This window comes from Saccopteryx bilineata, chromosome 3, assembly GCF_036850765.1.
Source record: "Saccopteryx bilineata isolate mSacBil1 chromosome 3, mSacBil1_pri_phased_curated, whole genome shotgun sequence".
Classification (NCBI taxonomy): Eukaryota; Metazoa; Chordata; class Mammalia; order Chiroptera; family Emballonuridae; genus Saccopteryx; species Saccopteryx bilineata.
The window spans coordinates 102,038,281-102,053,461 of record NC_089492.1 but is presented as its reverse complement, the minus strand read 5'-3'; the positions used below and the strand labels follow the sequence as shown (position 1 = coordinate 102,053,461).

The window sequence follows — 15,181 nt, the reverse complement described above, 5'->3', positions numbered from 1 at the left end:
TTTAAGACATTTAAAAAATGACTTTACAAAAAATAAAACTTGACTGTTTTTCATTTTTCTACTGCAAATTCAAATAAAGTAATGAAAAGAGTAAAGCAATTTAAGGGGGAAAAAACAGCGAGGGAGTCCAAATTTGGAATACCTCTGGCCCTAACTCCAAACCCCCATTCCTCACCCCCGCGGTCAGCATCTTAGGACTCCCACCCTTAGCTCCAGCCTCGCCTAGGCTCCACCCTGCTCAAGGAGCCCAGCGATTTTGCGGCCAGTCTGGGAAAATTGAGGCGGGACTTCCGGAGTTTTAAAAACTTCCGGCGGGAACCGGAAGGAGCGGTTATACACATAGAATCCCGGGCCTTGAGATACGTGGTGCGGAAAGGTGAGTGGAGTGTACACTGAGTTGAGTGTCCACCGTAGCGGTGTTCCTGCGGACTCGCGTGAACCCTGCTCCCTGGCTCCGGTATTTTGGGGGCCATTACAAAAGTTTTGAGCGCTCATCTGGGAAATAACGCCCCTTTTTAAAGTGAGAAGTCCTTGGTATTTGCTGTCTGTATCTATCAAATTACAACCAGAAAACCCTCCCTCTTAACTACCGCGTGTCAGCTCGCCGGCGCGTCTTGGTTAAAATGCAGCTCTTAGCGCGTGGAGGCGGACAAAGGAAAACCCAGGCAAACCTAGGTGGTTTTTTTACCTCAAATTTTCGAAGATGGGGGACACACCCTTTTCACTATCAGATCAAGGTCGAATCGGTTGTATTCTAAACAGTATGTCTGGGGTATAGGAGGCGCTGAATAACTGTTGAGGAAAGGAATGAATGGAGGAAATTCTAGGCAGCTTCCGTGGAACCTCTCCCCTGTGACAGCATGTCATTAATATATGTGGAATGGGAAACAAGCCTAGTCTTGGTGTTTGGTACTCTGGGTTCTATTCCTTCTGCCACATAGCTCTTCCCTTTGAGTAAACCGTTAAACCTCACTGGGTCTCATTCATAGAAGAAAGCAAGACTGATTTCTGTGGTTCCTTCAGGTCTAGTAGATATTTTGTTTTTATTGCTCAGTTGGGCATCGAGGCTGACATTCTGAGCACTTCAGGGAAACTTCTTTAGGTGCCTCCTAAAACGTTCTTCCCTCTGCTTTCCTTAAAATTTTAAATTATAGTTATTCTTGTTTTAGTATTTGTGTGCCTACAGGTATCTCCGTGGCCTTCTCCCAGTTTTCACTTGCTGTGATTTAGTGCCTTCCTCCTTAGTAACATCACTGAAATCTCCAAGTTACTGATTTTGAATATGCTCATATGCCTGTAGAGATAAGACAGGTTTAGTAGGTTGGAAAATCTCAAGCCCTTAAAATAGGAGTGTGGCCTGACCAGGCAGTGGCGCAGTGGATAGAGCGTCGGACTGGGATGCGGAAGAACCCAGGTTCGAGACCCCGGGGTTGCCAGCTTGAGCGCGGGCTCATCTGGCTTGAGCAAAAAGCTCACCAGCTTGGACCCAAGGTCACTGGCTCGAGCGGGGGTTACTCAGTCTGCTGAAGGCCCGCGGTCATGGCACATATGAGAAAGCAATCAATGAACAACTAAGGTGTTGCAACGAGAAACTGATGATTGATGCTTCTCATCTCTCTCCGTTCCTGTCTGCCTGTCCCTATCTATCCTTCTATCTGACTCTCTGTCCCTGTAAAAAAAAAAAAAAAAAAAAAAAAATAGGAGTGTGCTTCTGTACCGTTACTTTTTGAAGAAAGCTATAAATGCCATGTGTGATTTTGCCTATTAGTGATGGGGGAAACATTTCTCCAAAGAGACTATTTAAAAATACATTCTTATGTTCACTTAATAAGTAGTTGTAGAGCAGCTATTAAGTGCCAGGCTCTTGTGAGGCAGAAATGAATAAGGTTTATGTGGTTTCTTTCTTCTTACTGTTTACTGCTATGAAGTACGTTTTATTGCATGTTGGTTATAACTCAATGAAGCTATTGAAATTTCTTGAAGATTCTAGCTTAGTGAAAAATCATCCATCTTAGGTGGATGATGATGCCATTTGTTGAGATGGGAAAGGCTGGGATAGGAATAGGTTAAGTAGGTGATACAGGTATTTAAAACCATGGAAATGGATGACATTTGTTTAATAAAACCTGTGACACACAGTAAAGGAACTCTGGAGAATGGAGATAGAGAAACAGTCCCTAAGGACATCAGTCTTTAAACTGGAATTTGCATACCCTGCGAGTATACCTGGCATAGATAGTTTTTAAGATATTATTTGGAGGTATTTAGCTTCTGTATATACTCTTTCTAAAACGGAAACTGCCTGAAATTGGCCTGTGTGTTTCTACGTGGTCTTCTTTGTCACCTCCTTTTTCAAATTCACATTTTATTTATTTTTTTACTTGTTTACATCCTATTAACCTTACTATGGTAACATTACCTTTGGAGTGCCTAAAAGGGGCACTATGAAATATATATATATTTTTAGGGAAGTCTTTAATCAAAATTTTATGAGCTTGCAAAGAGTTTGTCTATACCTATTTTAGACAAATTTCTGTTAAGGCTAAAGTGTGGAGTTTGAATTGGTACATGGTGGTCTATGTACAGTGTTCTGAATTCAGGATTATTGTAGAATGGAGGAATGGGGTGGTGGGAGTGGATGATCTGGTTGGGCTGTTTATTGGGGAGCACCTTCAGGTTTTTATTCTTTGGTAAGATTCTCCAGAGAAGAGCCTTTGCATTCTCCTTCCTGGAGGGTAAGGATCTGAAGGGCAGCTCTTTGGGAGCTTAGTGGGAGAAGAGGATGACAGTGGGGGTGGGCAGGTGTGAAGAGGAGTTGTCTGTGGTTAGCATTTAGTCTCTAGCATTCCCCTGCCAATTGCCTTTGGTGTCTTCTAGTTTAGGGACTCTATATTACTCTCTCCAGAGTTAAATCTCCAGACCTTTTCCTGGGGCAGTGTAAGGCCAGGAGCCGCCATCGTGGCCATTCACATGCAGGTTCGCATTGGATTCGGACAGCCGGTAAAGAAACTATGGAGTCAAAAACTGGTGGGCCATCACTTTTAATCCTAGCTTGCACCCGGCGGGCAAGTAAAAACACACACTGGGCTCCAAAACTCACTCATTCAGTGCTCACAAAGCTACTGACTTATCCGAGTTTCCTAGAATCAAAGGTTTCTAGCTCACTAGCCTTATTTACCTCTGTTCCCCATCTCCTTCTCTCTGCACAAACTGGCTTCTTTAGCATTCCTCCATCTTGGCTACTTCTCTTGGCCTCCTCCACGTGGCCTTTCTCTGCTCTCCTCTCTGATGCTAATCTCAGGAACCGAGAGAGCTCAAGCTCCCGGTCTGCCCCATTTTATAGTGTAGAAATCCAAACCTTTATTTTATTTTATTTTTTAAATTTTTATTATTTCAGAGACAGAGCGAGAGTCAGAGAGAGGGATAGACAGGGACAGACAGACAGGAACGGAAAGAGATGAGAAGCATCAATCATCAGTTTTTCACTGCATCACCTTAGTTGTTCATTGATTGCTTTCTCATATGTGCCTTGACTGTGGGCCTTCAGCAGACCGAGTAACCGTTTGCTTGAGCCAGCGACCTTGGGTCCAAGCTGGTGAATTTTTGCTCACACCAGATGAGCCCGCGCTCAAGCTGGTGACCTTGGGGTCTCGAACCTGGGTCCTTCCGCATACCAGTCCGACGCTCTATCCACTGCGCCACCGCCTGGTCAGGCGAAATCCAAACCTTTAATCCAATATACAAACAAGGAAGTCTCTGATCCAAAGTCACTTATCTGAGGCATAATGGGATTCCTCATGAGAGTGCACTACCCCACATCATGTAATCAGTCAAGGGTGTGGGGAAAAGCTTAGTCTTAAAACTAAGCCTTAGGCCTGCTTACAGCCTGTCGCAAACTATAAGCGAGCAAACATGTATCAATATATCAAACTATAAGTGAGCAAACATATATCAAACTATAAGCGAGCAAACATATATCAATTTACAAACTTATTTGACCAATAGGCAATTGTTTAATAGCATGAAGTGGACTAGGACATCTAGAGATATTCCTTTGCTTCAGGCAGCTTACACCCAGACCCTAGACCCTTTATCTATATATAGTTCCAGGGTATCAGGTATTGCTTTCTGTATTTTTTGTTGTTCTTTGAAGATATTGCAGAATAAATTGGTTTGGTTTTAAATTACTTTCACTGCTGATTTGGAATTTTAATTTTTTTCTTCTTCTAAGATCTTTTCCAAGTGGGAGGAGGGGAGATAGACTCCCACTTGCGCCCTGACTGGGATCCACCCGGAACCCAGAACCGGTCAGGCTGATGTTCTGCCCACCTGGGGCCATGCTCTCAATTGAGCTGTTTTTAGCTCTGTTGGAATCCATGGGAGTCCGAAAAGACCAGAGTAACAGGTTTTATTGAAAGGATGAAAGGAACCTTGCTAGGCACTTCTCCAGGGAGAAGGGCACCAGTTACAGACTAGGGGCGAATTTTATAGCGTTTCGGAGAGCCTGAGGGGGTACTGAGTCAAAAGTTCTGGTATGTTCCCTTTTATGGTTTTAGGATTTCAGCTTTCTGGAATGCTTTTTCTTGGGGAAGGTTGACCAGCTTCCTGGAACTCTTCTGCCTCAGGGGCGATTTTCCAGTAAGTAAGGGTGAGGTCAGGCAGCCAGGTGGGACAACAAAAGGGCAGTTGGAAGTTCTGGTAAATTCATGTATCTATCAAGCTCCTGAGGCGGAGGCTCCAGGAGCCATTCTCATTACACAGGGCCAATGAACCAATGGAGCCATGGCAGAGAGAGAGAAGGAGAAGGGGAGGAGTAGGGAAGCAATGATTGCTTCTCCTGTGTGCCCTAACTGGTAATCGAACCCAGGGCATCCACATGCTGGGCTGACGCTCTATTGTGATAGGTGCCAAGGAACTATAAAACTTAGCATTGGCAACGCCGTTTTAAAGAGGAAAAGTGGAAAAGTATCCCCTCCTTTCTGTGGAGAAAAGAAAGAGAAGAATGCAGGAGGAAGTGTTTACAAGGACAACTGGCTCAGATAAATCATAATTTAACTACAGAACCAGGAAGATGGAACTTAACTGAGAATCTCTTCACTTCTCTTTTCTTAAAAGCCTTTAGGGTGTAGCATTGTTCTCCTTTTGATAGATCCTATGTGTAAATGTAACAAGGCAGTAAAATTCAATGAGCTTGTTAATGAAATTAATGACTTTTGTGTGGTGCTCCCCCTCCTCCCAAGTGTAGGCAGTGTGTAATTTGGTCTATAAAAAGAGGCCTCTGAACTGTAGGGGGGCTGCAGGATTTGGGTTTATTTGATCCCCCTGTAGCTGCTGGCCAATAAACTCCTCAAAAATTCATCTGGACTTAGTGTCTTTGGGGAACTGGTTACATTACAACACTATAACTGAGCCACCTGGCCAGGATCAGTTTTTTCTTTCTTAATTTTCTTTTTTCTCTTTTTTATTTATTTATTATTTATTTATTTATTTTACAGAGACAGAGAAAGAGTCAGAGAGAGGGATAGACAGGGACAGAGAGAGATAAGAAGCATCAATCATCAGTTTTTCATTGCGACACCTTAGTTGTTCATTGATTGTTTTCTCATATGTGCCTTGACTGTGGGGCTACAGCAGACCGAGTAATACCTTGCTCGAGCCAGCGACCTTGGGGCCAAGCTGGTGAGCTTTGCTCAAACCAGATGAGCCTGCGCTCAAGCTGGTGGCCTGGGGGGTCTCAAACCTGGGTCCTTGGCATCCCAGTCCGACTCTCTATCCACTGCGCCACCACCTGGTCAGGCTCTTTTATTTTTGAGAGAAAGAGAGAAGCATCAACCCATTGTTCCACTTAGTTGTGTACCCATTGATTGCTTCTCATATGAGCCATGGGGCTTGAACTTGGGACCTTGGTTGGGGTCAAGCCTTTGCCCTCAGAATTCAGCCAGAGATCCCGGGACGGAACCAGTGTTCTTGTTGCTCCAGGATGATGCTCCATCTACTGTGCCGCAGGCTAGGGCCAGCCAGGATTTTAATTTTTTTTTTTTTATTTATTCATTTTAGAACAGAGAGAGAGTAGAGACAGAGAGAGAGAAGGGGGGGGAGGAGCTGTAAGCATCAACTCCCATATGTGCCTTGACCAGGCAAGCCCAGGGTTTTGAACCGGCGACCTTAGGATTTCCAGGTCAACGCTTCATCCACTGTGCCACCACAGGTCAGGCCAGGATTTTAATTTTTATGTAGTGAAATCTTTAAATCTTTTTGACCTTATGAATTTTGAATCATGCCTGAAAAAATTATTCCCCCACTTTCATTCAAAATTATGAAAACAGTCTTTATTTTTTATAGTATTTTTTGTAGCTTATTCTGTGCATTTAAGATTATAAGTCAGTTTGGAATATTTTTTTTTCTGTTTTTGTTTTATTGTAGCAAAATATTAATACATATGACAAAGAAATAAGTTACCAGTTCCTTTATGATCAGTATCTAGAAGCACATATTTCAGGAAGAATGACCTGCATAAACAAAGTCACAGAAAGGGGGTGAAGGAAAGACAAGTTTATTCTCTCTAATTCCTGTAGACTTTGCCTTTTGCTCTCCTGGATTCTTCTGGGCACTCTCCTGTCCAATACCTCAGTGGACTGAGTTGAGCTATTGCAGCTGGCAGATCATGCTCCCTTTTGAGACAGCTTTTTGGTATTTCTGTGAGTTCTTTCTTTCTCCTTCAGTGGAAATTAGAACCAGAGGCATAATAACATGTGACTGGTTGAAGTATGTCAGACCCTAATGTAGTTTTTGTGGTTTGACATACTTTGTTTAGGTAATTTATCAGCTAAAGTAAATCTGTTTATTTCCTGCATCATGCGATTTCTCTGGTCATTTGTTTTAATTTTTTTAGATCTGGGCCTTTGAATTTGATAAATATTATTTAGTGGCTTTAGTGACTTATTTAAATATCAGAACTTTTATTATAAGGGAATGGATTTTCTTGTTTTAGGAATAACACGGCTGCTTATTCAGTCAGTCAACATTGTTTAGCAACTTTGTAGATAGACTTCTTTATACTGTAAGAAGATCTAGAAGAGGGAAAATAGTCTTTTATAAAAATTATTTTAGATTTTATTTATTCATTTTTAGAGAGAGGAGAGAGTGGAGAGAGATAGTGAGAGAGAGAGAGAAAGGGGGAGAGAGAGAGAATGGGGAGAGAGAGTAAAGGCGGGAGGAGCAGGAAGCATCAACTCCCATATGGGCCTTGACCAGGCAAGCCCAGGGTTTTGAACCGGCGACCTGAGAGTTCCAGGTCGATGCTTTATCCACTGTGCCACCACAGGTCAAGCAAAAATATTTCTTATATAGTTTAATATAGTTTATAATTTGCTGTCCGATAAACCAGTGGTCCCCAATCCCCAGGCCGCAGACCGGTACCAGGCCGCAGAGAAAGAATAAATAACTTACATTATTTCTGTTTTATTTATATTTAAGTCTGAACGATGTTTTGTTTTTAAAAAATGACCAGATTCCCTCTGTTACATCCGTGTAAGACTCACTCTTGACGCTTGTCTCTGTCACGTGATACATTTGTCCGTCCCACCCTAAAGGCTGGTCCGTGAAAATATTTTCTGACATTAAACCGGTCCATGGCCCAAAAAAGGTTGGGGACCACTGCGATAAACCATCAAAAACACTCACAATATACTCAGGCATGTAACTCTAAAAAATTATGAATTGTCACACTATAAGAGCTTATATTTTACCAAATATGGTCCACGCTCATCACACTTTTGAAACCATTGGAAAGATGTTAGCTGCTTTTACAATTGGCAGCCACATAGGAGGGGAAACCAATGTTTGGGCTTGTGAATGACCCTCATTTTTTTTTCCCTATAGCTTTTTCTATCAGCAGAGCTATAGAAGTTTCAGTTTTACACGGCACAGCATTTTGTGGATAGTTCTTGTCACTGTACAAATTTATCACGACGTTATAAATTTATATTTTTATAGAAGACAAAACACGTCAACATTTAAAATGTCATTGTTGCAGTTATCGTTTCTATTCCTTATCTATCGTTTAGCAATGTTTGTCGGTGGCGACGAAGAAATAAAGCGAACGCAGTCGTTAAGTAAGTGATCGGTCATTCAGACCGTGCTCATTCCCTGTTCTGTTTCTTCCAGATGTCATCATTGCCAAGAAGAGCAAAAGTCCAGACTGCAGTATACAAAGATGAATTTTCTTCCTTTTCTGAGTTGTAAGCATGTCCTTATTATTTTTTTATGGGGGTGGGAGAATGATGTATATTTTAGGGAATTAATGCATTCTTTCACTGACTTCTTTAGTCATTTAGGTTGAAGTGGCTGTGTCTTTTTCAGTCAGTCATACAACAGTGTTTTGAACTCATGCTGTGTCCTAGGTTCTGTTCAGGTATTAGTACTATTGAGCACGGTGAGAGAAAGTAATGGACAAAAAATACAACATAATATTTACACTGGAATATAAGCTCCATGACAACAGGGAGGTTTTTTTATACAGCCTGGTGCAAAAGTAGGTTTACAGTTGTGAGTATGTGAAACACAGAGTGTTTATTATTTGTTTAATATTCGTGTATTATTATTTGTTTTTATTTTTCATATGAACAACTGTAGATCTTAAATATCAGAATGTTTATTATAAGGGACTGGATTATCTTATTTTAGGAATACCATGAATAACTGTAGACCTACTTTTGCCACATCCTGTATTGCTTTAGAGCAGGGGTTCTCAATCTCAGTGCTGTTGATGGGACAGTTCTTTGCTGTGTTGGCACTCTCCTTTGAATTGTAGGATATTTAGCAGCATTTCTGATATCTACCTAGATGCCAGTAGCATCTCCTCCTAATATTCCCCCAAATAGTAACAATCAAAAATGTCTCCAGACATTGCCAGATGATTCCTGTGTGGGCAAAACTGTCCCTAGTTGAGAACTTCTGCTTCAGAGCATCATAGTGGGTATCCTGAAGAAATGTATTAAATAAATGAATGATTAATGTTAGGCAGTAATAGTTCTGTAAGGAAACATTCAGTGGGGCAAGGGAAAGAGAGCATGGTGAGCCATTGTAGTGGTAGGACATTTTGGATACAGTAGTTAGGAAAGTTCTTTTGGAGGGTATGGTCAGAGATCTAAATGAGATTTTGGAGTATAGCTTGTAAAGATCTGAGGAATGGTGTTCCTACTTAAGGGAACATCAAGAGCTAAGATCCTGAGGCAAGGATGACCTTGGAGTGTTCAGAACAGCAAGACCAGTGTGGCCAGGCCAGAGTCATGAAGAGAGGGACTGGAAGTGAGATTAAAATGGGTAGGATCTGCCTGACCAGGCAGTGGCGCAGTGAATAGAGCATCAGACTGGGATGTAGAGGACCCAGGTTCGAGAGACCCCAAGGTCGCCAGCTTGAACGCGGGCTCATCTGGTTTGAGCAAAGTTCACCAGCTTGGACCCAAGGTCGCTGGCTTGAGCAAGGGGTTCCTCGGTCTGCTGTAGCCCCATAGTCAAGGCACACATGAGAAAGCAATCAATGAATAACTAAGGTGTCACAATGAAAAACTGATGATTGATGCTTCTCATCTCTCTCCGTTCCTGTCTGTCTGTCCCTAGCTATCCCTCTCCCTGACTCTTTCTCTGTCTCTGTAAAAAAAAAAAAAAAAAAAAAAAAAAAAAAAGGGTAGGATCTAATAGGCTTTAAGAGGGTATTAGGGTTTTATTTGAAGTGGGATGGGAAGCCACAGGAGGGTTTGGGGCAGCAATGCGACATGATCTGGTTTGCATTTGTAAGAGATCATTCTGGTTTCTTTTTTCTTTTTCTTTTTCTAAATTCATTTTATGGAGGGGGAGAGAGAGACAGAGAGAGGGAGAGAGACAGAGAGAGAAGGGGGAGGAGCAGGAAGCATCAAATCCTATATGCACTTTGACCAAGTAAGCAAGAGGTTTCAAACTGGTGACCTCAGCGCTCCGGGTCGATGCTTTATCCACTGTGCCACCACAGGCTAGGCTCATGCTGGTTTCTTAATGGCGAACAGACTGTAGGGACCAGGAATGGAAGCGGGGGATTGGTTAAGGAGATTATTATTATAGATTCCTCCTGTCCTAGAAGTGAGTGTTTTGAGAAGTGTTCTAATCTGAGATTTTTTTTTAAAGATCAGAGTAGACAGGATTAGATTTGGGATGTGAAGGAAAGACAGGAATTTGGGGAAGGCTGGAAGAGGATTGGGTGTGAGGGTGGTGGAATCAGGAGATCTGCTTTGTAGTTGGTAAATTTGAGATGATTGCTGCACATTGAATGAAACTGGACATACTGTTGAGGTCAGGTCAAGTTAAAGATATAATATTGAGATTCCCCTCTACTCAGCTATAGGATGAGATAAGGTCATTTGGTAAAAGAGTGTAAAGAAGCAGAGGGCTGAGGCAGAGGGCTGAGGACCAAGTCTTAGAGGTTCCCAACATTGAAAGGTTGGAGAGAGGAGGACAAGTTGGCAACGGATCTGAGGAGAAGCTGTGGAGAAGTGGGAGGAGAAGCAGAGGAGCGGTGTTCCTGGAAGGTGTGAAAGGCGTCCTCGTGCTCGAAGGAGTGAGTGCCAGGTGCTGCTGCTGCTGAGGGGTTAGGTATGATTAGGAATGAGAGTTGGCTAGCTGTCTTAGAACTGCCTCATGTGTAATAAAATAATACCTGTGCTAAGTTTTTCTTCATAATACCGGTAACTGAGCACTTTTGTTCCTGTCATGTAATCTTTGGAATATCCCTATATAAAATAAGGTTAGTAATTCCTCCTTGACAGATGATGAAATTGAGATGGAAAGAAGTCATTCTGCTCAGTTTGGTGATAGCATGAAGAGCAGAACCCTGGTTTTCTGATTCCTTGGTTTTCTAAATGCCGTTCCTTTAATTCTGCTGTTATTGTGCTATGTTTAATGCTTTTATTTCTTTTATTTCTTTTTTTTTTTTGCCTTCTCTTAGGTTTTAGTTAGCATCTACCTCAGAAGATAACTCACTTCTAGAGCATAATTTAGCTAAGCAGTCATCCAATCAAGTTTTTGCCTGTAGGCAGAATTGAAATCATTTCAAATCCAGACTTCTCTATTCACTAATCTCTGTGAAGGAAGTAGTTGTCCTTTCTATCAATATTGACCTTTTACATTAGGGATAGAAGTAAAATTAACTAAATAAACAGGAGCATAATGTTCCCTTACAAAAGTTCATGTGCTGCTTTTTTTCTGCTATTGCTGTGAGTTTGATTCTTGGGTTAGAAATGTACTGTAGTGGCCGGTTGGCTCAGTGATAGAGTGTCCACCTGGTGTGTGGAAGTTGTGGGTTTGATTCCCTGTCAGGACACACAGGAGAAGTGACCCGTCTGCTTCTCCACCCCCATTTCTTCTCTCTCTTTCTCTCTCTCTCTCTTTCTTCCCCTCCAACAGCCATGGCTCAAGCTGTTCGAGCGAGTTAGCCCCGGGTGCTGAGGATGGCTCCATGGCCTCTGCCTCAGGTGCCAAGATGGCTCCGTTCCTGAGCAATGGAGCAGCAACCCAAAAGGGCAGAGCATCGCCCCCTAGTGGGCTTGCCAAGTGGATCCTGGACTGGGTGCATGCGGGAGTCTGTCTCTGCCTCCCTGCTTCTCACATAATTAAAAAAAAAAAAAAAAGTACTGTACTGTATAGTTGTACCTGACCTCCTCTAATCAGGAAACTAATTCATTCTGTGAAAGGAAAAAAAAGAGTTAATTAAAAACAGTTGGATGGGTCTTGGTACTGCTTTTTTATGTCATTGAGGGTGTTTCCTATAGCTGTTTTCTACTCCATACATTGGTTTGAATAACAATACAATTTAAATGAATTTGATTAGCACTGAGGAAATTATTTAAGTACTTTTCACTGTTAAAAGGGAAAACTTCTCAATGACTGTGACATCACCCAGTAAATTGCTTAAGGTAGTAAATGATTTCCTATGTCTTGAGTGTATGTATATTTGTTTGTTAGATGAGAGGTGAATGGAAAAACCTGAGCTTTATCGCATTTTGGGGTATTTTTACATTGGTCTCTGATTAATGCTCTTGCTTCAGTTTTTAGCAATATCTGTTCATAGCCTGTTATCACAGCAACCCATTTTCTTTTTTCTTTTTTTTTAAATAAATTTTTATTAATGTTAATGGGATGACATTAATAATTCAGGGTACATATATTCAAAGAAAACATGTCTAGGTTATCTTGTCATTAAATTATGTTGCATACCCCTCACCCAGAGTCAGATTGTCCTCCGTCACCCTCTGTCTAGTTTTCTCTGTGCCCCTCCCCCTCCCCCTAACTCTCTCCCTCCCTCCCTCCTGCGTCCTCCCTCCCCCCACCCCTGGTAACCACCACTCTCTTGTCCATGTCTCTTAGTCTCGTTTTTATGTTCCACCAATGTATGGAATCATGTAGTTCTTGTTTTTTTCTGATTTACTTATTTCACTCCGTATAATGTTATCAAGATCCCACCATTTTGCTGTAAATGATCTGATGTCATCATTTCTTGTGGCTGAGTAGTATTCCATAGTGTATATGTGCCACATCTTCTTTATCCAGTCTTCTATTGAAGGGCTTTTTGGTTGTTTCCATGTCTTGGCCACTGTGAACAGTGCTGCAATGAACATGGGGCTACATGTGTCTTTACGTATCAATGATTCTGAGGTTTTGGGGTATATACCCAGTAGAGGGATTGCTGGGTCATAAGGTAGTTCCATTTGCAGTTTTTTGAGGAACCACCATACTTTCCTCCATAATGGTTGTACTACTTTACATTCCCACCAACAGTGTATGAGGGTTCCTTTTTCTCCACAGCCTCTCCAACACTTGCTATTACCCGTCTTGTTGATAATAGCTAATCTAACAGGGGTGAGGTGGTATCTCATTGTAGCTTTGATTTGCATTTCTCTAATAACTAATGAAGCTGAGCATCTTTTCATATATCTGTTGGCCATTTGTATTTCTTCCTGGGAGAAGTGTCTGTTCATGTCCTCTTCCCATTTTTTTATTGGATTGTTTGTTTGTTTGTTGTTGAGTTTTATGAGTTCTTTGTAAATTTTGGATATTAGGCCCTTATCTGAGCTATTGTTTGAAAATATCAGTTCCCATTTAGTTGGCTGTCTGTTTATTTTGGTATCGGTTTCTCTTGCTGAGCAAAAACTTTTTATTCTGATGTAGTCCCATTCATTTATCTTTGCCTTCACTTCTCTTGCCATTGGAGTCAAGTTCATAAAATGTTCTTTAAAACCTAGGTCCATGAGTTTAGTACCTATGTCTTCTTCTATGTACTTTATTGTTTCAGATCTTATATTTAGGTCTTTGATCCATTTTGAATTAATTTTAGTACACGGGGACAGGCTGTAGTAGAGTTTCATTCTTTTGCATGTGGCTTTCCAGTTTTCCCAACACCATTTGTTGAAGAGGCTTTCTTTTCTCCATTTTGTGTTGTTGGCCCCTTTATCAAAGATTATTTGACCATATATATGTGGTTTTATTTCTGGGCTTTCTATTCTGTTCCATTGGTCTGAGTGTCTATTTTTCTGCCAATACCATACAGTTTTGATTATTGTGGCCCTATAATATAGTTTAAAGTCAGGTATTGTAATGCCCCCAGCTTCATTCTTTTTCCTTAGGATTGCTTTAGCTATTCGGGGTTTTTTATAGTTCCATATAAATCTGATGATTTTTTGTTCCATTTCTTTAAAAAATGTCATAGGAATTTTGATGGGAATTGCATTAAATTTATATATTACTTTGGGTAATATGGCCATTTTAATTATATTTATTCTTCCTATCCAAGAACAAGGAATATTTTTCCATCTCATTGTGTCTTTTTCTATTTCTCTTAGCAATGCCTTGTAGTTTTCGTTATATAGGTCCTTTACATTCTTTGTTATGTTTATTCCTAGGTATTTTATTTTTTTTGTTGCAATCGTGAAGGGGATTATTTTTTTGAGTTCGTTTTCTAATATTTCATTGTTGGCATATAGAAAGGCTATGGACTTTTGTATGTTAATTTTGTATCCTGCGACCTTACTGTATTGGTTTATTGTTTCTAGTAATCTTTTTGTGGAGTCCTTTGGGTTTTTGATGTATAGGATCATATCATCAGCAAAAAGTGATACCTTTACTTCTTCTTTTCCGATATGGATGCCTTTTATTTCTTTGTCTTGTCTGATTGCTCTGGCCAGAACTTCTAGCACCACGTTAAATAAGAGTGGAGAGAATGGACAACCCTGTCTTGTTCCTGATTTAAGGTGGAAAGTCCTCAGTTTTACGCCATTTAATATGATAGCAACCCATTTTCTATTCAACACCTCCTACCTTACTCTTTTTTCAAGAAGCATATGGCTGTTATTTTGGCTTTAAAATTTGGCTTCATTTGTCCTGGAACTTTGTTTATTTACTCCTAGATCATCTGCCTCTGAGGGAGATGACAAGGAAGATAGTACCTGGGAACCCCAAAAGAAAGTCCCCAGAAGCTCCAGGCAAGCTGTTTGCAAGGAATCCAAACCAAAGAGGGTGTCCCGGGCGAAGACAAATGCCAAGAAGAATGCCGTACAGATGAATGATGGCTCAGAAGGTGTGACTGTTAAGGAGGTGCTGGTAGGTGCTTTAGCTGGATACAGGGACACTGACTGCAGTGCTTTCCTAATTGGGAATGTTACTTTCTCCTTATATATAGTAGGACAGAGCACATCGATAACTGTGGCTTCAGGGCATTGGTGTACTCATTGGTGTACTTCGCCAAGGGTTTAATAGTATTTACCATCTGATCACTGAGTTGGAGGGGGAAGGAATATTTATCAACTGGCATATATGTATCTTGCCGTAAGCACACTGTTTCTACACCAGCTTGTTTATAAAGGGAATAATGCATTACAAAAAGAATTATGCATTTCCAAAACCATTTACTGCGGTATTCCTTTAAATAACAACTTCCCTAGTACATTTAAAGTAATACTCTTTTAATACACGGTGAATGCCTGACTTTCCAGGGACACATTTACTGTGTATAGTAGGGGACATAGTTAGACCTTGCTGTTCCTTTTATAGGGCTTCTGAATGAGTCTTTTCAGCTGTTATCCAGTACCTGTGTTTCTTCGTCTTTGCATGCAAGCTTTCACTGAACACACTTTTAGTAGGTGGGCAAGCTTTACTT

The 15,181-nt window shown here is 41.1% G+C and overlaps 1 protein-coding gene across 2 annotated transcripts in view; it reads left to right on the top strand.

Moving 5' to 3' along the window:
* Positions 1–318: 318 nt before the first annotated feature.
* Positions 319–15,181, top strand: part of SRBD1 (S1 RNA binding domain 1) — a 219,140-nt gene continuing 204,277 nt past the window's right edge. For both annotated transcript variants that reach the window (XM_066267044.1, XM_066267043.1), the window contains exons 1-3: positions 319–376; positions 8,167–8,240; positions 14,433–14,625. In XM_066267044.1, coding sequence (XP_066123141.1) covers positions 8,167–8,240; positions 14,433–14,625 — 267 coding nt within the window. In that variant the 5' untranslated portion in view covers positions 319–376. The remainder of the gene's footprint in view (positions 377–8,166; positions 8,241–14,432; positions 14,626–15,181) is intronic.